Source organism: Periophthalmus magnuspinnatus, chromosome 17 (assembly GCF_009829125.3).
Source record: "Periophthalmus magnuspinnatus isolate fPerMag1 chromosome 17, fPerMag1.2.pri, whole genome shotgun sequence".
NCBI lineage: Eukaryota > Metazoa > Chordata > Actinopteri > Gobiiformes > Gobiidae > Periophthalmus > Periophthalmus magnuspinnatus.
The window spans coordinates 28,523,147-28,545,100 of NC_047142.1; the positions used below are offsets into that span (position 1 = coordinate 28,523,147).

At 40.2% G+C, this 21,954-nt stretch overlaps 1 protein-coding gene across 1 annotated transcript; it reads left to right on the top strand.

The window, feature by feature from the left end:
- Positions 1–1,323: 1,323 nt before the first annotated feature.
- LOC117385535 (purine nucleoside phosphorylase-like) lies at positions 1,324–9,045 on the top strand. Its single transcript, XM_033982823.2, has 6 exons — positions 1,324–1,358; positions 3,743–3,912; positions 4,699–4,802; positions 6,070–6,245; positions 7,491–7,681; positions 8,813–9,045. Exons 1-6 carry the CDS (start codon positions 1,339–1,341, stop codon positions 9,028–9,030), a joined length of 879 nt encoding a protein of 292 aa, XP_033838714.1. The 5' UTR covers positions 1,324–1,338; the 3' UTR covers positions 9,031–9,045.
- Positions 9,046–21,954: the final 12,909 nt, after the last annotated feature.

Consider the following 21,954-nt stretch of genomic DNA (forward strand, 5'->3'; position numbering starts at 1 on the left):
CTACAAGAACTGTCTCATGTTGTACTGAAGCCACAGTGGCTTAATGTTTACACTTGGGTTTAAGGGGTATTTATTATTTATGGGTTTGCACTTTATGGGATGCTCCAAACGTAATTTCGTTGTTCTTCTGTGACAATGACTACAAATAAATTGAATTGAAATGTTTGTTTCTATTGTAAGCGTCAAAGACCAAGAGCCTGAAACATAAAGTCAGAAGAGTTTAATGAGTTCCACACAGGTAGTGTGAATAATGAAGCAACGGACTCTCCAGAAAGGACAGAAGAGAGTCCTGAGACATGCACAAACTTTTCATGAGTTCCGGTACATTCCATCTGGTGCACCCCCTGGTGGTGTGTATATATATTTATATATATATATATATATATATATATATATATATATATATATATATATATATATATATATATATATATATATATATATATATATATATATATATATATATGCCCTCCTACGAAGTATTGCATCATTTACTCGCACGTGCAGAAACAAGATCACGTAGGCAGTCGCTCTTTGAAATGACTCATTGGGGTTTTCACTCCCACATTTATCAGAATGACTAAATACACTACAGAGGAGAAGACGAAAGAGTTATCAAAGATGATGAAATAACTGTATATCTATATCTATATATGTACACGCATAAAGTCGACTAGTGTTGTTCTAGACACGAACAAGTAACTGTTTTTTTTTTTTGTTTGTTTGTTTTTTTGTTTGTTTGTTTGTTTTTTGATAACTTAGACCTAAATAGCCATGTACTAGCTTAACATATGTGTGCATGTGTGTATATGTGCATGTACTGATGTCCATACTATTACATTAGTAAGTAGGTTCGTTTTATTTGGACTTGCACGTAAACAGTCCTTTACTACTTTTGTCCTTTACTTGCAGTGATATTAAGTTTATATGAAGTGCTTTTTGTTGCATACTAAAGAAAGCCAAAAGAAACATGAGAAGGAGAGGTAAATTATAGAAAATAAACGGACCTACTCCTGCCGCAGTGTGTACTTATATATTCATTTATTTGAAACAATCACTTGTTACGCAGCTGTTTTAGCCATGTTGCATTTCTTTTCATTTCCTGTCGGTCCTTTTCTCTACGACATTGACCGTAATCCCCCGTTGCCATGACTCCCGGCGCATCATAGGCACCGCGCTGAAGCCACGCCTGCGCGCGGTCCAATCAGAGCGCACGAGAGCACTGACGTCACGTAGGATGTCCCTGCTGTGTCAAAACCGACCACGGCTTCATCGCCATCGTGGAAAACCCGGAGGTGCATTCTGTGCCCCATAATTCCGCTATAACCGTCTAACATCATGTCCGAGCGCGTGCACGGGTGAGTACAAACATCTTTTTTAATCCACGAAATGAACTCCTGATCAGTTCAACTCGTCTCTGCAGTGAATCCACCATAGACACGTCGTTTTAGCCTCGTCGTTTCATTTTCACGTCATAAACCAAATTTCACAGAAACGCACTTCGAGAGCGCGCGAGGACCTGACGCGCCCTTTAAAGATCATTCTTTCTCTCTCTCTCTCTCTCTCTCTCTCTCTCTCTCTCTCTCTCTCTCTCTCTCTCTCTCTCTCTCTCTCTCTCTCTCTCTCTCTCTCTCTCTCTCTCTCTCTCTCTCTATATATATATATATATATATATATATATATATATATATTACAGTCATTACAGATTACAGATGGATACGCGCGCATCTCTGTTCTGATCTAGAGGCAGTTACATCAATATCCTGTTGGTAGTTCATTTTAAGGAAATTGTGTGCGTGTGTTTTATGTTTTATTATATTATATATATTTTCTTCCGTGCAATGCGTACGTGCAGTACTATAAACCTAAACGTCCCAACGTCCAAAACTTTAAATTCAAACAACGAGCCAGACTTTGGGACATACTATCAATGGTTTTATTGTGGCGTGATGCTGAGGAGACGAGCGTCATCACGTGACTTGTGCAAACTCGGTGACCTGGAGCGTGGCACAGATGAGTACGGGTCTATGTCGTGGCGCAGATGAGTGCGGCTTTCTGTCGCTCTGTGCGCGCTGGAAAAGTTTGGTTTGGGCTCATGAAAAGTCCACGTGGGAGTAACTAGTGGAATGTAACGAGTACATTTTTAAGTGTTTTTTTTTTTTTTTATTTATTTATTTTTTATTTTACTTCACTACATTTGAGAGCAGGTGTCTGTACTTTCTGCTCCCCTAAGAGTAACAAGATTTTCAACATTAAAAACTGAGACACAGTTAATAGAATAGTGAAAATAGTGAAAAGAACTGTTCTGCACCAGGGCTATTCAGACTCTTTTGTGTTCTACTCATGTTCAAGCATCATTTTCTGTATTTTTTCTGACTGATTCAGTTGTTTCTATTGAAAGGTAAAAGGAGCTGTTAAATTGAAAACTACAGCTTCATGACATCACAAGGTGGAATTTTGAGCTTTGGAGATGTAGACAGACTAATAAAGTGTTACTCAAACACATGTGAATGAAACAAAACACAACTCCAGGTCTGTTTTTGAGGAGGTAACAACATGCTAACCTGGCTTAAAGCTCACAGGAGTCAGTTTGGGGTAATATCGGACCTTTAAGCATGAACTAGTTTATGAAGCAGGGTGTTTGTTGTTAATTATTCACTAAGCCTCCCTGACTATTAATAAACAATGTGTTCATAATAGTAAAGTCTTTGTTCATGCATGTCTCAGGCCCCCAGACGCTGACGCATGTTTGCACAACCATTTTGTCTCAGGTGACTGTGAACCCTGTAAGGTGTGACACGTCATTGTGAGGAAGTTTATTATGAAAATATTTGGGTGAAGTGTGGTGCTTTCACTGGCCATTTACTACATAGGAAACCACACCTCCGGGACTGCTCCACTTTAATACACCATTCACGCACATAAAAAAACAAAACACACACTGTAATGTTTAAATAAGGGCATGAATACAAGGAAATGTTAAATCATACATAAAAGTTGTAAATTCGAGCTGCTTTGAGGCATGAGACTTGGCTTTGGTTCAGGACAAGGACCTAATACCACAAACGTGTAGCAAAAGGGCAAATTAGTGTCTTGCTCAGCTACACAATAGGATTTGAACTTGACATTTTAACTCTTTTGTTAAATGTGCTCACTTTGGATTTCTGAAGTTGGTAGTTAAATCCTTTCTGCATGTTCATCATCCTGCCGTTTTGTCCTTGGGCAAGACACCAAGGGAGTGAGTGTGTATAGGTGGATGGTTCAATGTCCAGTTAAACCTGGAACCTGTAACCATGTACCGGGTTATGTGAGGACAGGCTGTGATGAGTCACACTTATCCTAAAAAATAAGAAACCTAATACACTTGTTTACAGTGCAGTGTTATCCAGGTAACGCAAACAGCTTAAATACTCCTTCCCTTTTTTTTTCCTTTTTCTGCTCCTCCTCTCTCCTCTTTCACCCATTCCTCTGTCCTGCATCTCTTGTTTCCCTTCCTGCTCTGTCTTTTCTTTTCCCTCTCTCCCTACTGACCTACTTTCTCTCTCCCTCATTTAACCCTCCTCTTCTCTCTCTTTCCCTCTCTATCCCCCTGTCTTCTGCCACCATCTCCTCCCCTCCCTCTCTACTTCTCCTCTCTCTCCCCATTTCTCTCCCTATCTTTTTTTTCTACTCTCATCCTCTCTTTGTCCTCCTCTTTCTATTTCCCTCTCTCTTCCTGCTCTCTCTCTCTCTCTCTCTCCAGTGTGAGTTACGAGTTATGTCGCTCAACTGCAGACTGGCTGATGGCTCAGACGCAGGTGCGGCCCGTGGTTGGAATCGTGTGTGGGTCGGGTCTGGGAGGTCTCGCCGAAATGATCAAGGACCCGGAAATCTTTAAATACTCCGATATTCCAAATTTCCCCAAAAGCACAGGTTTGTTTACCTCTCTCCTCCTTCTCTCTCTTTTCCTCTCTTCTCTCTCCCTCTTCTCTCTCTTGCTCTCTCTTTTTCCCTCATTCATCTTCCCAAACCTCATAAAAACATATTGGTTTACACTCTGTCCACATGCACCTATCTGTGAGAGCTTCAGTCCTACTTAAATGGGACAGTTTTACTGCTGCTCACAGAACAAATGACCTCATATAGTAGATTTACTACATGTATACAACGAAATGTAACAGCTGTAAAATAAAGGGCCTGTTTATAGTTCAGATTGTAGTATTTAATTATATCCTTATTTTAGATGAAGGAAAGAGGCCTCACTCTGTTAAAGGGGCTTCACTCTGGTAAAGGGGCCGCACTCTGTTAAAGGAACTTGACTCTGTTAATGAACTAAACACCCACAAATGTTGAACCAGATTATTATTTGCCACAGAACACAAGTTCTCACTTGTATGTCAGACTTAGTTAATTCTGTAAAACAAAAGAAATCTTCATGGACCTGAATAGTGCATTTACCACATTGCCACACAAGGCTATCCGACATAAACCTCTGTCCTCTGGTTCTGGAGGTCAAATGCAATACCAAATGGATACTTGGTTACTTCAGTAATCGGGCCTTTCTGCATGGAGTTTTTCTCCCTGTGTGTGTGAGTTTCCTCTGGTTTCCCCAACTTTGTTTATATTCTTTTTATATAATCTATTCAGTGTTTTAGGCACTGCCAGCACACAAAGGTCATGTTTTCCCTCCAATAAACAAACTGTTTCCTGTTTCTGCAGTGCACGGTCACGCTGGTCGTCTTGTGTTTGGGACTCTCAAAGGAAAGCCCTGTGTGTGTATGCAGGGACGCTTCCACCTCTATGAAGGATACCCCATACAAAAGGTAAACAACAACAAGTAAATAAAAGTGAAATCACGTTTAAAAATATAATTCGGAGTAAAACGATTTTAATCAGGAGAGACTCAAACAAACATGAAAACACACTGTGTACACTGAATTCTTTATAGAGTGCTTTTTCGCTTTTACACTCAAAGACACTTGTTTATTCACTCCATATGTGGTGGTGTAAGTGACTTTAGTCACAGCTGTGACTGATGGAGGTGAGGCTGCTGATCTAAGTCACAGGCTTCTCCGACCACCAGCTTTTCACATCATAGATGTATAAAAAGTGGATTAAGTGACTGTGACCGCGACAGCGTTTGGCGAGTCTAGCAGTTATAGGGGTGAATTTTGAGTTTCATTTTTGGAATTCCTACTGTCAGTATCATAAAACCAATAAAACCAAAGAGCCAATTAGGAGCAAGGCTGTTGAAGGTAATGCCCCTTCCCGCCTGCACCACTGGCTTAGCAGCGAGTGGGCACTTAGCAATGCTGTCAATCAAACCTGTTGCTAACGCTACCGAGGGGAAAGAAGATGCCTGATTGTTCATATCTTGAATCACCGACAAAACTGCGAAATAAAAACGCCAGGAGCATGTAGAGTGGGTTAATACAAACATTTTTAAACCAAAATGGCGAGGCTCACTGCAGCAATTACAGAGAGAGGGGTGACAGAGGGGTGATCAGTATAACCATGATCACTAGTAAGTAAAGTTAGTATTGTGTAAGACCACAGCAAGTATACAATCTCATCTTGAAAATTGGGCCTCGTTTGTACTTGGATGAGAGACTTTTTGGAATGTTAATGGCAGCGTTGTTGCGTCCTTGGGCAAGGCACCTCACCCACCTGGCCTATAGTACTGTGAATGTAGTGTCTGCATGAGTGTTGGTGGTTGGAGGGGCTGACGACACATATTGGCAGTGTGGAGTGAACGAAAAACATAGAGCACTTTAGTGGCATTGAAAGGCCTTATATAAATCCAATGCTTTATTATTATTTGACAGTACTTTATTAGGGAAAATATCTCTTGTTAAGGTTTAGACTCTGGTGTTGGTGGAGGAGAAGGAGATGGAGAGGCTGAGGGGGGCTTCTGTTGCAGTGGAGATGGGGCAGAGAGTTGAGGGGAGAAATATTGTATTTATATGAATGGCTTGAGCGTTGATTGGCTGTGAGGTAAAGGCTGTGATTGGTTGATGGCGACAGGAAGAGGAAATGCAGTGTGATTGAACTGACCCTCCTCCTTCACGTGTGTCGTACCTGTTGTTCCAGATCACCCTCCCAATGCGTGTGTTTAAGCTGATGGGTGTCCAGACCATGATCATGACCAACGCGGCCGGAGGTCTGAACCCAGACTTTAAAGTGGGAGACGTCATGTTCATAAAGGACCACATCAACATGCCCGGGTTCGCTGGAGTCAACCCCCTGTGCGGACACAACGAGGACCGGTACGTGAGAGGGAGGGGGATGACGCTCATCGAGGCTAGCAGTTATAGCGACTAATGTACAACCAGAGACCATATTTGGAAATCCGATTGTGAAATCAAAGAGCCAGTCAGGAGTGAGGCTGTTGAAGGTACACGCCTCCTGATGCAATGAAACTGTCAATCAATCTGTTGCTAAAGCTAGTGGGAGCGACCTCTGAGAAAGCAGACACCGGATTGGTCTGATATTATTGTTAATATCTTAATATAGGGACAAAATAGTGAAATAAAAACACCAGCATCATGTATGGCGGCTTCAAACGAACATTGTAAGGTCAGAATAATGAGCTTGACAGCAGCAGTTACAGAGAGACGGCCAAAGATTTTTCAAGTCAGTTGCGACCAGAGCTCGAAGGAACCACTTCACAGCCATGCTCACTTCCTTTTTGGAATGTGGCATGCCAGCTAAATCCATTGATATATACAGTCTTATGATTTGAGGTCTACGCATTATCTATCTGGGATCTCGCTAAAAGCAACTGAGATAAGGACAAAGAAACATGTTGAAAAGAGACTGCTGCTATAAAGCACAGCAGAGTCATGATTATTCAGGTTTCGTCAGATTTTAGGTTAATATTTAGACTCGGTTAATTTGGGTCTTAACTCAAACAGTGGTTTAGTAACTAATTAAAGTCCATTAAACAAAACCGTAACGTTTAAATATTTGAATTGTGGTTTTCCCAGCACCAAAGTGGTCTGATAAAGAGAACTGTGGTCTGATAAAGGGAACTATGGAACTTTTGTTTTCATGTTTGGATTTGATATTAACTTTGAAAATATTATACCGTGTCATTAATAGTCAATAACTAAACTGTGCAAATAATGAATACATATTTCATTTACTAACATCCAGATTGTACTTAAAAGTCATCTGTTCATCAAGTTCATTTTAAACGGTTTGCAGTGGTCCAAAGTTATTCTTCACTGACCTTATGCATCCTGAGCATCCTAATTATTCACCACAATGAGTTGTGCTTTTCACAATGTTCAGAGGCCAGAGCAGACTTTTGCCATCATGATAATACTAATAACAACTAACATGCTAACAATGCAATTCCTGAATCTGGGAAGACAAAGGCTTTATGGAGGCAATTAGTAAACAGCTGACTTGATTTGACCTCAAGAGCTGCTTGTATTTGTCAAATTGCTCAAATACTGTACAGCCACTTTAATATGTGTGTCTCATACTACTGTTTTGTTGTGTTGCAGGTTTGGGGTTCGATTCCCATGTATGTCTGACGCTTATGACCGGGAGCTGCGTCAGTTGGCTCTGACAGTGGGGGCGGAGCTTGGATTCAGTGACTTCCTGAAAGAGGGCGTGTACTGTGTGCTGGGTGGGCCGTCCTTCGAAACCATCGCAGAGTGCCGCATGCTGAACAGATTAGGAGCGGACGCTGTCGGTGAGTCAAGACGTTTAAGAAACTGATAAAACACATTTACAGTAAAGGTGCACTATGTCACTTTTTGGGAGTGATATCTGCCATTTGCTCAATGAAGATATTTTTACTTTGCCTTCAGAGTTTCACAGTATGGCATTATTGAAATACAGATGTTTTTATTGCTCAGAAACATCTTGAAAAACATACATTCGTTTGTGCGTGCGCTTGGCACTCCAGAGATTTGACCTGTAACTTGGAGTGGTCGCATGTCTCCACAGAGTTAGCTAAGTTTAATACCATACTGTGAAACATTTAAGGGAAAACAAACACATCTCCCTGAAAACAAGAAGGTGGCAGACCCTTTGTAATCACCAGGCCTATCCAAATGGAACAAAAGTGAAGCAAAGTTCAACATCTTCTCTGTCAATAAATACACAAAAGTAGCTTCGGAAAGTGGTGCCATTATTCAACCACCAAAATGTGATTGTTGTCAGTTTAAAGGACTTGCTTGCCTTTGACAAATAATGTTTAAATGACCAAACATTTAAACATTTGTGAATCATAAGTTTGGATATTTTTTTCAAAAACAGTGAATCAGGCATCAGGCATCAGTCCAACGTATGAAATTTTGACAAGAGCAAGTATTTCCTATTGATTAGAGATAGACCAATATATGACTCGGTTGATATATCAAGTCAGTATTTGGACTTTTTTGTGCATCAGCTTTCAGCCTTAAATCTACAGCACAGGTTGATATTTTGTTATGGTCAATCTGCTGCCTATAAATGACACACAAAGCTTTATATTAATGCTTAAATTCAAAGAGATAGATGCAGAAAACATGACTACACAGCTTTCTTAAGGTTTGTGGGGAGTTTATAGTCAATTTAAATTACATAATTTGAGGAAAATAATCAAAATTGGACCAACATAACGGCCAAAAAATATCTGCAGAGATTGTGTGTCATCGGTTGCCCTGGACTCTAAACAAACGGTATTGGCCATGACAAAAGAAACATATTAGTCGATCTCTACTGTTAATTACATTGTACTTTGCCATGAATTATCCACAAGTTACATTTACTAGACCTTAGAACTTACTGTGGTACAACAAATGTGCATTTTAAGAAGTATCCTGTGTGTTTTCCTTAGGCATGAGCACAGTGCATGAGGTCATAGTGGCACGTCACGCCGGGATGCGCTGCTTCGCTCTGTCTCTGATCAGTAACAAAGCAGTGATGGACTATGACTCAGAGGAGAGAGCCAATCACGAGGAGGTGCTTGAGACCGGGCGAATGCGTGCCAAGCAACTTGAAAAACTGGTGTCAACTTTGGTGGGAAACATCGAGAATAACAACAACTGCTGCTAATAACAAAAACTGACGTTAAAAGGACACAATTCAGAATGTAATTTTAAGAATCCATCAGCAGCTATCTCAGACATTTTAAAATCTGTTTTGGGCAGTAACTCCTGGCTTACAAATGAAGCTCTGATCTTAACTTTTTTAGAGTAGTTATCGTAGTGCTAAAATTCCAAACTCAATTTTGATACTAAGGAAAAGGTTTGATAATCAATAGCAATTATAATAACAAAATGATTCAAACATTTAAGTCATTTTTAACACAACTTAATGCTAGTTTCTTTAAGATTACCACCTGGAGTTATTCTAGATATAGATCAAAACCAATATTATTCACGAAAGATCCAACTTTCTTTTCAGTATTGATACTTGTTGAAAATAGTTTCACATTTTCATACTATTGATTAGTATCTGGATATCAAGGTTTTGACAACTCATTCAGGCTTTTTGAAACGTTTTATTCTCATTTTAGGCAGTAGTTAGTGAGATTTATAGTTGACCTAAAACTGGATGAAGAACTTTTGACAGTGTGGTGAAGTTTTTGTACTCCATGGACCAGTAATTGACATCCATTATTACAAATGTACACTTACAGTGTAGGGGTCGGGGTGTGGAGGGCTAAAGGGGGTGGGGGTCTGGAGGTATAAGGAGCAGTGTGATTGGTCTAACAGGTATGCACACTTCAATCTCCACTGCATCCAGGTGTTTGTAATCAGAACACTTCTGCATAATGTCACATAGTACTTGAATCAACCAATTAACAGAAAAAAACAACTAACAATAAACCTTAAACAAAACTATTCAAATCAAGTAAAATGTTCTGAATTCAGTCCATTTGAACACATATTTTTTTACTGGAGCTGGAAGAGCAGAGCTTTGAGGTCAAATACTCATCAGGATTCACTGCAACTTTTGGTGAAGTAGATGGGAACTTTAAAAAACTTTATATATAGCTGCTAACTGAGCTCTCACAAATAATTACAATGTGACACCCCTGCCTCTTAGGGAGAAGGTTGTTGGTTTAATTCCCTGGTCTGTTTGGGCCTTTCATGTGGCTTTGGTATGTAGTTTCTTTTCTTTTATTGTTCAGTTCAACCTCAGAACAAGCACTTTAGAGAAACATGTATTTAACACTGCACCAAATAGACAACGATATTTGGAAATATTCATTATTAGGGGCAGATTATTAGAAACCCTAGAGTTTAACCCAGACATTGGCAAACTACAGCCTGGGGGCCACACACGGCCCTTTGGGCTTATTAAATCTGGCCCGCTGAACGTGACCAAATTATATTAAAATAGAACCTTATTCAATTTACATTTTCAACAACTTGTTGATCATTTTTCTGCTGCGTTTGTTTACCTGAAATTTAATAAATGAATTAGTCATTTAATTAATGCATTTGGAAAACAATTTGTACAATGAGCATTGCATATTCATGCTTTGCTACATGTAACAGGCCAAATCTCGAATGTAATTTATGCATATATATATATCCTGGCCCAGCTTTTCTGTAAAATTTTAGAACTCATTGTGGCCCATATATCAAAAGGTTTGTCCACTCCTGATTTAACCTGAGCTGGAGACAGGTTAGCATTCTTAGGTAGAGTTTGGTGTTTAACTGCCAGACATGTGGACCTAGTTTATGGTTAATATCTCTGTTCCAGTTTTTGTTTCATGTAGATAGGTCCAGTAATTAGTGTCAGTATAAATCAACTACAGTGAAAGTTTTTCACTGTAGAGTAGTTTCAAAATGCAATTTATTGCCACTTCATCCCATTCTTCCACAGAGTTCTATATGCCCCTGCCCTCCACCTGAAATAATGCCATCAAACTCTGGACCATGAATACCATGTATTTGTTTCATATAACACTTCACTACATGTTCAAATCCCTCCTTCCGTCTACTTCTCCAGTTTAGTCCTAAAGAATAATACTTGTATCTAAGAGAATCTAATAGACACATTTACAAACCTCTGCTCTCTACATTCGCACCAAAACCAATGGCTTTTTTAAAAACGCTAAATCAGAACTGCTATCTACAAATGTACTTTACTAAATGTTTAACATCCACTTTTCCTTCTGCCTTTTTATAAAACTCTTTTCAGTTGCTTAAGTTTTAGGTTTTTTGTTTTGTACTGTTTACATATTTTATTTCTTAACTTAATAACTTAAGATTTTTTTTATATATGTATATATATATATATATATATATATATATATATATATATAGAGAGAGAGAGAGAGAGAGAGAGAGAGAGAGAGAGAGAGAGAGAGAGCGAGAGAGAGAGAGAGAGATTGTTAAATATAGTTATTTAAGTTTTTAATTTCTGTTACAACTGATTTTTTTTTATAATGTGGGTAACTTAAAGGGAGGACAATGGACCAACTTAGGCGTAAAGATGCATTCAGTAACTTTTAAGGTGTGTCCAAAGAGGTGTTATTGCTTTGACCGAGTGACCAGTGGGATGTATGGCAAGCCCCCTCACAGAAACATGAAGATTTTAGGGATTTTCTACAAATAAAAACATCTGTAGTTGAATAAATGCTAAAGAAAATATAAGTGTAATGCCATGTCGTGGAACATTCCAGGGAATGCAATATCAGTTCAATGGAAGCAAGCACCAGAAAAGTCACACAGTGGATCGTTAAACTCATGTTTGTGGCATTGTTTGATTTTTAAATTTGTATATTAAAAATGTGTATTGCTATGGGATGCTGAACATGGTTTGGACCAAAAATGTCTTTCTGTAAACGACTTGCAAAATTATTGAAAATGTTACTGAAAACTGTATGAAGTGGTTTTATAGATGGACCTAAAACTAATAAATAAAAACTTCTTGAAAAATAAAGACAGTCTGTGGGATATTTGGCTTCAGCTGTTCTCAGATCAGTTCTTGTATCACGTGCTGATGATTTAAAACAGCGCCATGAAAATATTAGATAAGAACCAGTTAGAACACATCACTGCCAGATACTGCAGAGATTCCACTTTTAGCTTTGAAAATGTTCTTAGGTTTTGCAATTTAAACTTGATGTATAAGTGTTTGCTGTGTAGAGCTCCCGGTGTCCTCCATTAGCTCATAGTCCCACTCAGAGCAACGGCTCCATCACACGAGGCGCGGACAATGGAAATGTGAAGCTGCCCTGAGAAAAACATCCTTTGGGCAGTCTCTGTCTAGGGCGCTAAACTCTGGAAATCCTTAAAGCTTGAGCTGAAACTGGACTTGGACTGGGCTGGTTTTAAACATGAGCTTAAACCAGTTTTAAAGAGAAGTCGTACATGTGACAACGGATAAATCTGCATTTGCCTTTATTTATTGTAAAATCACAAATTGAACCCTGTGTGTGTGTGTGTGTGTGTGTGTGTGTGTGTGTTTTTGTTTTGTTTTTTTACTTTTGCATATTGTAAAAGCCCATTTTGTGGAAAAATTACAATTCTAGATGAAAAGTAATCCATTTGCGAAGCCTGATGAGTTTTGAAATATAGAAAACGATTTATTATTTGTTACAGCAGATACAGACAGGACAGGGTCCGGGCCTGCCCTGGCCACAGGCGGGTAGCCTGCCAGCCCCCCAAGCCTCTGAGTTCCCCAGTCTAAGTCCCTAGTCTGAGTCCCCTGAGCATCTGAGCTCTGTGTATTTATACCAGAATGACAAAACTAAATACATTTCAAACAGTGACTTTTGTTTCACTCCCATGAGATAATTAACTTTTACACCTGAGGACAGGACAAGACAACAAATGCTTTCCTGGAGGATGGAGACAGAGCCTTTATGCATGTTCATGTCTAGGCTGAGCCTTTTAAAGATACAACATAGATGTACTTAAATTTCCATCACAGCCCATGTAGGGAGGGACATTGCAAATTAGCCTTAGCTATAAATGCTGTAGTATGTTACATGTCTAATGTACAGACTTGTCCCTATCAAATGAAGAAATACATTTGTGACCTTCTAATTGTATCAGATAAACAATATAATTCAGGCCTTGACTTTAAATATTTCCTGTATTACGTACATCTTAATCTAAAGATAAGACGGGAAAGGTCACATTGTTTTGTCCCTCACCGTTTCAATGCCATTGATAAAAGCAGAATTATCATTATATTGTGGATTATAGTCACACTTGTGTGTGTTTTGGAAGTGCTGAGCTCTTCAAACTCAACTCTTCATAATGTCGTTCATGATGTATACACCATATATGCCAGGTCAATTCAAATCACATTTATCTTCATTTTTTTCTGAATTAGCAAATTTTACTTACACGTTTGTAGAGGAATGTTCTAATCCCACATGTTTGTAGAGAGTAGTGTTCTTAGCCCATCCCACACTTTTGTAGAGAGTAGTGTTGTAATACCACACATTTGTAGAGAGTAAAGTTCTAATCCTACACATTTGTAGAGAGTAGTGTTCTAATCCCACACATTTGTAGAGAGTAGTGTTCTAATCCTACATGTTTGTAGAGAGTAGTGTTCTAATCCCACATGTTTGTAGAGAGTAGTGTTTCAATCCCACACGTTAGTAGAGAGTAGTGTTCTAATCCTACATGTTTGTAGAGAGTAGTATTCTAATCCCACACATTTATATAGAATAGTGTTGCAATCACACATGTTTGCAGAGAGTAGTGTTCCAATCCCACACATTTGTAGAGAGTAGTGTTTCTAATCCCACATGTTTGTAGAGAGAAGTGTTCTAATCCCACATGTTTGTAGAGAGTAGTGTTCTAATCCCACACGTTTGTAGAGAGTAGTGTTTCAATCCCACATGTTAGTAGAGAGTAGCGTTCTAATCCTACATGTCTGTAGAGAGTAGTAATCTAATCCCACACATTTATATAGAATAGTGTTGCAATCACACATGTTTGCAGAGAGTAGTGTTCTAATCCCATCCCACATGTTTGTAGAGAGTAGTGTTCTAATCACACACGTTTGTAGAGAGTAGTGTTCTAATCTCACACGTTTGTAGATAGTAGTGTTGTAATCCCACACGTTTGTAGAGAGTAGTGTTGTAATCCCACACGTTTGTAGAGAGTAGTGTTCTAATCCCATACGTTTGTAGAGAATAGTGTTCCAATCCCACACATTTGTAGAGAGTAGCATAAAGCACAGATTGAATGCCAAATCATGGTGTGACCTGGTTCATCTTTAAATACATAAATGCAGTGGTGGAACATAATGAAGTAGAAGTAATATATATCTAAAAAAAAAAAAAAAAAAAAAAAAATCTAATAAAAAAAATGGGTACCTGTACTTTACTTATGTAGATTTTAAAGTGGATACTTACTTTTACTTCACATTTTTTGAGAACAGTTTCTGTACTTTCTACTCCACTACATTTTTAAAATGGAGTGAAAAGTTAAAGTATTTTTTATTATTGTTCGAGACCTGAAACGGTTGAGGGTTTATTTTTAACAGGTTCATAATAAAAGTAGCTAAAAAAACGCCACCTGCAGAGACTAAGTGAAGTACCATCTGAAAGTCTTCTAGAAGATGTGAATGCAGCATTGAGAGCAATCCCTACCTCAACAATCACAGAAACCAATGAGCTGATATACACTTCAGATGCCCATACCTGAAGTAGTAGAAACTGCCAAACAAAGGCTCAAAGCATTGGCCAACCTCCTAAAGAGGTACACACAAGATAATGAAGCCAGACAAATAAACTGTCTGTCCACAACACAACTGGTGAAAGTGTACGCTCAGTGGCAGGGTAATAACACCAGAGCAGACCCACCAAGGCTGGAAACCAAACAGTACTAACTGGAAAGTTATATGGGAGAAGGAGGCATCACATAACAGCAATGCACAGTGGCTGGACTCTCTGAGAGAAGACCACAGCAACTTCCCTGAACAGAATCCAGTTACCATCACAGTGGCAGACATCCAGGAAAGAGTCTCAGGTATGAAAAACTGGACTGCACCAGGCCCTGACATGAACCACGTCTACTGGCTAAAGAAGCTCACTGCTCTCCTGCACAGGAGCAGGCCTTGAGCACGAGAGCAATAAAGGCCCAGATCTACCACACCAGAAAAGACCCAAGGTGTAGGCTGTGCCAAGAGGCCCCTAAGACAATCCAGCACAAAACTGCAGGGTGTAAGATGCTGGCAGAGAAAACATACATGGAGCGGCATAACCAAGTGGCGGGCGTAGTGTACAGAAATATCTGTGCAGAGTATGGACTGGAAACCCCCAAACTGGAGGAGTGGCTACAGCAGATCCCAGGAAAAAAAGTATTTGAACACCCTGTGATTTTGCAAGTTCTCCCAGTTAGAAATTCAATTCAATTCATTTATTTTTGTAACGCCCAAAATCACAACAACAGTTGTCTCGAAGGGCGTTCATGTTTTGGTTGATGGGGGAAACCGGAGTACCCGGAGGAAACCCATCCAGACACGAGGAGAAACATGAAAAACTCCACACAGAAAGGCCTGGTGACCCGGGGATCGAACCAAACCTTCTTGCTGTGAGACATGAGTGTTGCCACTCAGCCACCGTGCCGCCAACACACAAAAAACAAAACAACAGGAAAAATCAGACACAACAGGAAAATCAGACACAACAGGAAAAATCAGACACAACAGGAAAAATCAGACACAACAGGAAAAATCAGACAAAACAAGAACTCATGGAGGGGTCTGAAATTTTCTTCTTAGGTGCATGTCCACTGTGAGAGACAATCTAAAAAAAATCTGGAAATCACATTCTATGATTTTTTTAATTATTTATTTGTTTGTTACTGCTTCAAGTAAGTATTTGAACGCCTGAGAAAATCAATGTTAATATTTGGTACAGTAGCCTTTGTTTGCAATTACAGAGGTCAAACGTTTCCTGTAGTTTTTCACCAAGTTTGCACACACTGCAGGAGGGATTTTGGCCCACTCCTTCACACAGATCTTCTTTAGATCAGTCAGGTTTCTGGGCTGTCGTTGAGAAACACAGAGTTTGAGCTCCCTTCAAAGATTTTTTATTGGGTTTAGGTCTGGAGACTGGCTAGGCCACTCCAGAACCTTGATATGCTTCTTACGAAGCCACTCCTTGGTTATCCTGGCTGTGTGCTTCGGGTCATTGTCATGTTGGAAGACCCAGCCACGACCCATCTTCAATGCTCTAACTGAGGGAAGGAGGTTGTTCCCCAAAATCTCACAATACATAGCCCCGGTCATCCTCTCCTTAATACAGTGCAGTCGTCCTGTCCCGTGTGCAGAAAAACACCCCCAAAGCATGATGTTTCCACCCCTATGCTTCACAGTAGTGATGGTGTTCTTTTGGATGGTACTCATCATTCTTCTTCCTCCAAACACGGCAAGTGGAGTTAAGACCAAAAAGTTCTATTTTGGTCTCATCTACCACACAACTTTCTCCCATGACTCCTCTGGATCATCCAAATGGTCATTGGCAAACTTAAGACGGGCCTAGACATGTGCTGGTTTAAGCAGGGGAACCTTCCGTGCCATGCATGATTTTAAACCATGACGTCTTAGTGTATTACTAACAGTAACCTTGGAAACGGTGGTCCCAGGTCTTTTCAGGTCATTGACCAGCTCTTCCCGTGTAGTTCTGGGTTGATTCCTCACTTTTCGTAGGATCATTGAGATCTTGCATGGAGCCCCAGGCCGAAGGAGATTGACAATCATGTTTAGCTTCTTCCATTTTCTAATAATTGCTCCAACAGTGGATCTTTTTTCATTAAGCTGCTTGCCAATTGCCCCGTAGCCCTTTCCAGCGTTGTGGAGGTCTACAATTTTGTCTCTTGTGCATTTTGACAGTTCTTTGGTCTTGTCCATGTTAGTATTTGGAGTCTTACTGATTGTATGGAGTGGACAGGTGTCTTTATGCAGCTAATGACCTCAAACAGGCGTTTGTAATTTAGGATAATAAGTGGAGTGGAGGTGGACTTTTTAAAGGTGGACTAACAGGTCTTTAAGGGTCAGAATTCTAGCTGTAACAGTCCCTCACATTTATGCGTTCTATGCAATGTTTGTCTTTAAATTTCGCATTTACGCCATTTAGTGGTAAAACCCACGGAATAAACGATTTTAAATAAAGTTCCGCCCGACCCTAATCAGATGCGCACTCAGCCATCAGCGTTTTGCCACAGCCACGTTTTCAAGATCTCCGGTAAGATAATAAATTGGCCAAATATAGAAATAATAAACAACATTTGACATCTTTATTAAATGTATTTAGAATAAGAAGAAAGAGCCCAAGATACCAATTAGCCCCTCGTGGATGTTGGTTCACGAGGTTTGTGTACCTTTATTTTTGTGTAATTTAAGTTTTATGTAATGTGTATGTATCGTACGAAATTCATTTATATTTATTTATTGTATTTCTTTTTCGTGATAGTTCTCACGGGTTGTTAAGGAGAAGAATAAACCCTGTTTTCTCTACCTCGTGCTCATGCTAAATCCTTGAGGGTGCTACAGTGAGAACTCATCTGCTCCGCATGGGTAGACAAGACGGTGCCAGCGCCAGCAACGGGAGGGACGACAGCGCCTCCATAAGCCATAGCCAAACGCACGTAAAGACGCAACAACCGCGGGAAATCCAGGTTCTCCCAAATGAATGTTGCATCAAGGACTTTCATTAAGATTATTTCATAAGCAAATAAGACAAGTTGAAAAGAGACTGCAATAAGATATTTTAGTTTGTTTTGATCAAAAGGACTGAGATAATTTTATTTTCCTTTTGTTCAAGTTTAAGTGTTTTTATACAATAGTAACATTTATTTTGTGTTAAGTAACCTGGATATTGTTCATAGTCAATGATTCCTGGTAACAGTAATGAGATGATGTAAGATTACTGGTTTATTCAAGACATGTAATGGTTGCTCATAGCATACAGTAAATTAAGTTCATTATTTAAGTTATAGTAGAAGATAATATTATATTTTACCATGCCTTTAAGTTAAAGTTGTATTAGTATTAGTAACCAACCCAACATTTAACTGTTTCCTTACTACAAAATACTTACTAATCTAAATCACTCCCTTGAATGCTTAAACTCAAACCCAAACTAAACAATGGCAGAATTTGATGTTTTGTCCGAAGTTGGTGAAGATGCTGATGCAACACTTAAGTCAAATGAGCAACCACCAGAAGCTGAATGCACTGGAGATGATATCCCAACTACCTCACAAGATGCACAAAGGAGCCAAAGAGTCCGTACGCTAACGGAAAAAGGGCAAGAGCTGCACGATGAGCAGGTAAAGAAGGCCGCACATCGCTTCAGCACGTGCTATGAGAAGTGGAAGGCTATAACTAAAGAGGCTAAGAAAGCTATGGATGGGCAATGCTCAAAAGATCTTCTCCATGAACATGTCACCAAGATAACAAGTGCTGCAAACAATGTCTGCAATGCATATGATGATTTAAGACGCATTGACTCTCCTGACAATGATACAAGACGCAGGATGGACACGTGTGATGCAGTAACAAGAACTATTATTGAAGCTCCTGAAAGGTCCCAAAAGGCAAAAAGTGTAGAAGGTCAAGGGGATGAAGAAGTATGGAAAGATGCAGAATCACTGTTTAAGTCTGCCGCCCCAGCAAAGATGAGTGTTAGGTCTCACCACAGTAGTTCTTCTTTTGCAAAGACACTTTCTAGGCATTCAAGCAGGAATTCTATTAAAAGACAAGAGGCAGCAGCTGAAGTCGCTGCAAATGAAGCTGCCTTGGAAGTTCTGCTCGAACAAGAAAATCAATTAAAGGAAATTGAAATACAAGAAGCAGAAATTGCACAGAAGCAAAGAGAGCTGGAAGCAAGGCGTAGAGAAGTAAACCGGCTAGAGATTATTAAAAGACTTAAAGCTGCTAAGGCAAGACAACAAGCATATGAGCAGAGTGAATGTTCAGATGAAGAAATATATGGTCTGCTTCACCAGCACACCTCTGACAAGGAAAATGAGGTCAAGTCTGAAACCAAAAGCTCACCCCTCAGAATGCCTTTTGCCCCTCAAAATATGACACTCACACAAGAAGTCAACACAACAGAGCTAGTAAGAGCCTTTGCAGAGTCTCTCAATGCAAGTCGTCTCCCAGTCCCTGAGCCGATTATATTCAGTGGCGACCCACTCAGATACAATGACTGGAAGATTTCCTTTCAGACTCTCATTGACAGAAAGGGCATACCAGCTGAAGAGAAGACGTACTACTTGCGAAAGTATGTGGGTGGACCTGCCAGAACAGCCATAGAAAGCTACTTTCTTCTTGGCACAGAATCAGCCTACCATGCAGCATGGACAATTCTTGAAGAGAGGTATGGCAATCCATTCATCATTGCTAAAGCATTCAGAGACAAACTCGATGCATGGCCAAGGATAAATTCCAAAGGCAATGTGGAACTTCAAGAATACGCTGACTTTCTTCGCAGTTGTATGGCAGCCATGCCACAGATCAAAGGTCTTGAAGTACTCAATGACTGCAATGAAAATCAAAAAATGCTCACGAAACTTCCTGACTGGCTCACATCAAGGTGGAACAGAAAGGTTACGGAAGTGCAAGAAGAGAGCCACACATTTCCAAGTTTCAGCCACTTTGTTGAATTCATCTCACGCGAAGCTAAAATCGCATGTAACCCCATAACATCTCTCTATGCTTTGAAACCAAGTGAAGGTGAAAGGACAAGGTTGCCAAGAAACAGAAGTCATGGAGCAAAGGTTATGGCAATAAACTCCAATGAAAAGGCTGTCAATGGAAGCTGTGTCTACTGTGAGAAGGCAGGCCACAGTCTACAAAAGTGTTTTAAGTTTATGAATGAGAACATTGGAGAAAGACTAAAGTTTATACAAGAGAAGAAGTTATGCTTTGGCTGCTTGAAGTCAGGCCATCGCTCTAAAGATTGTGGAAACAGAGAAACCTGTGGCACATGCACGAAAAAACACCCAACAAGTCTTCATGACACTCGCACTAAAGAAGAAAGAACTCAGACAAAAAACAATCAAGCAAAGAGCGGTGACAAGACAAAGCAAAGGAAACCAGATTCAATCTCACCAGACACAAATGTCACACAACCAACAAGTGAAGCAACTTCAAATAGAGTAATGCAGAACGTCAAGGATACTCACACGTCCTCTATCGTTCCAGTGTGGGTTTCAGCTGAAAGCGAGCCAGAGCGCGAAGTTCTAGTGTATGCACTCCTTGATACACAGAGTGACACGACCTTCATGTTACAAGAAACAGCAAGAGATCTGCATACTGTATGTCAACCAGTTCAGTTAAAACTTACCACAATGTCATCAAGAAACGCAGTTGTGTCCTGTCACAAGCTCTCCGGTTTGCAAGTAAGAGGATTTTATTCAGACATAGTCATTCCTCTGCCAGTAGTGTATGCAAGAGATTTCATTCCAGCAAATCGAGATCATATTCCAACACCAGGAACTGCAAATGCTTGGCCCCATCTCGAACACATCGCTGATGAAATTGCTCCTCTTCAAAGTTGTGATGTTGGCCTTTTGATTGGCTACAACTGCCCTCAAGCACTCGTCCCTCGTCAGGTGGTGTGTGGCAAAGAAAATCAACCATTTGCACAAAGGACTGATCTGGGCTGGAGTATTGTGGGCTTTGGAAATCCATGCCTTGATTATGGAGATGCTTTTGGAGTGAGCCACCAAGTCATTGTGAAGCAAGTGGTGCCAGGTGTTCAGCCATCTTCAAACTTAACAAGTGAAGTGCACTACGTGTGCAGAACTCAAATAAAAGAAATTATCTCACCTGCTGACGTCATCAAAATGTTGGAGTCTGACTTTGTAAAAAGAGCTACAGAAGACGTTAATATCTCTCAAGAAGATCTCAGGTTTCTTGCAAGGATGAAGGAAGGCATTAGGCTCAAAGAGGATGGACATTTTGAGATGCCACTTCCATTTAAAAGTGATAAGCCTAACTTGCCTGACAACAAATCATGCGCCGTTCATCGGCTTAGGTGCTTAGAAAGAAAACTGAGAAGAAACAAGCAGTACTACTTGGACTATAAGAAGTTCATGGAGGAAATCATAGCTCATGGTGACGCTGAGAAGGTTCCTGAGCAAGACATCGCCAAGACCCCAGCATGGTACATCCCACACCATGGGGTCTACCACCCACAGAAACCAGGAAAGATTCGAGTTGTCTTTGATGGCTCCGCCAAATTTCACGGAATATCCATTAATGACTATCTTCTGACTGGCCCAGAGCTTACAAATACCTTGCTTGGAGTCTTGTGTCGCTTTCGCAGAGGCCCGGTTGCTATAATGTGCGATATAGAGCGCATGTTCCACCAGTTTCATGTGTGTGCTGCTGATCAAGATTATCTAAGGTTCTTATGGTGGGAGAATGGTGACTTCAACACTCCTTTTGCAATCTACAGAATGAAAGTTCATCTGTTTGGTGCGGCTTCCTCCCCAGGCTGCGCTAACTATGGCCTCATGCACTTAGCAACTGAAGGAGAAGGACGCTTCAGTGAAGAAACCATCAAGTTTATTAAAACAAACTTCTATGTCGACGATGGATTAGCAAGTGTCGATACAGAAAGTCAAGCTATACATCTAGTAAAGGAGGCACGTGAGCTCTGTAGTACTGGCAGTCTTCGGTTACACAAGTTTATCTCAAACAGCACCAAGGTCCTAGATTCACTGCCGAAAGAAGAATGTGCTGTAGCTGCCAAAAAACTCGACATGGCTTTGAGTGAAGTGCAAATGGAGAGAGCACTAGGTGTGCAATGGTGTGTGGAATCAGACCAGTTTCAACTCAGAGTGACTGTTAAGGAAAATCCACTCACTCGAAGAGGAGTTTTGTCCACAGTTGCCTCCGTGTTCGATCCGCTTGGATTTGTGTCACCCTTCATACTGCTAGGAAAGCAGATCTTGCAGCAGATGTGTCGAGATAAACTCAGCTGGGACGACACTTTACCCGAAAGTCTTCGACCACAGTGGGAATCTTGGCTGCTTGATCTGA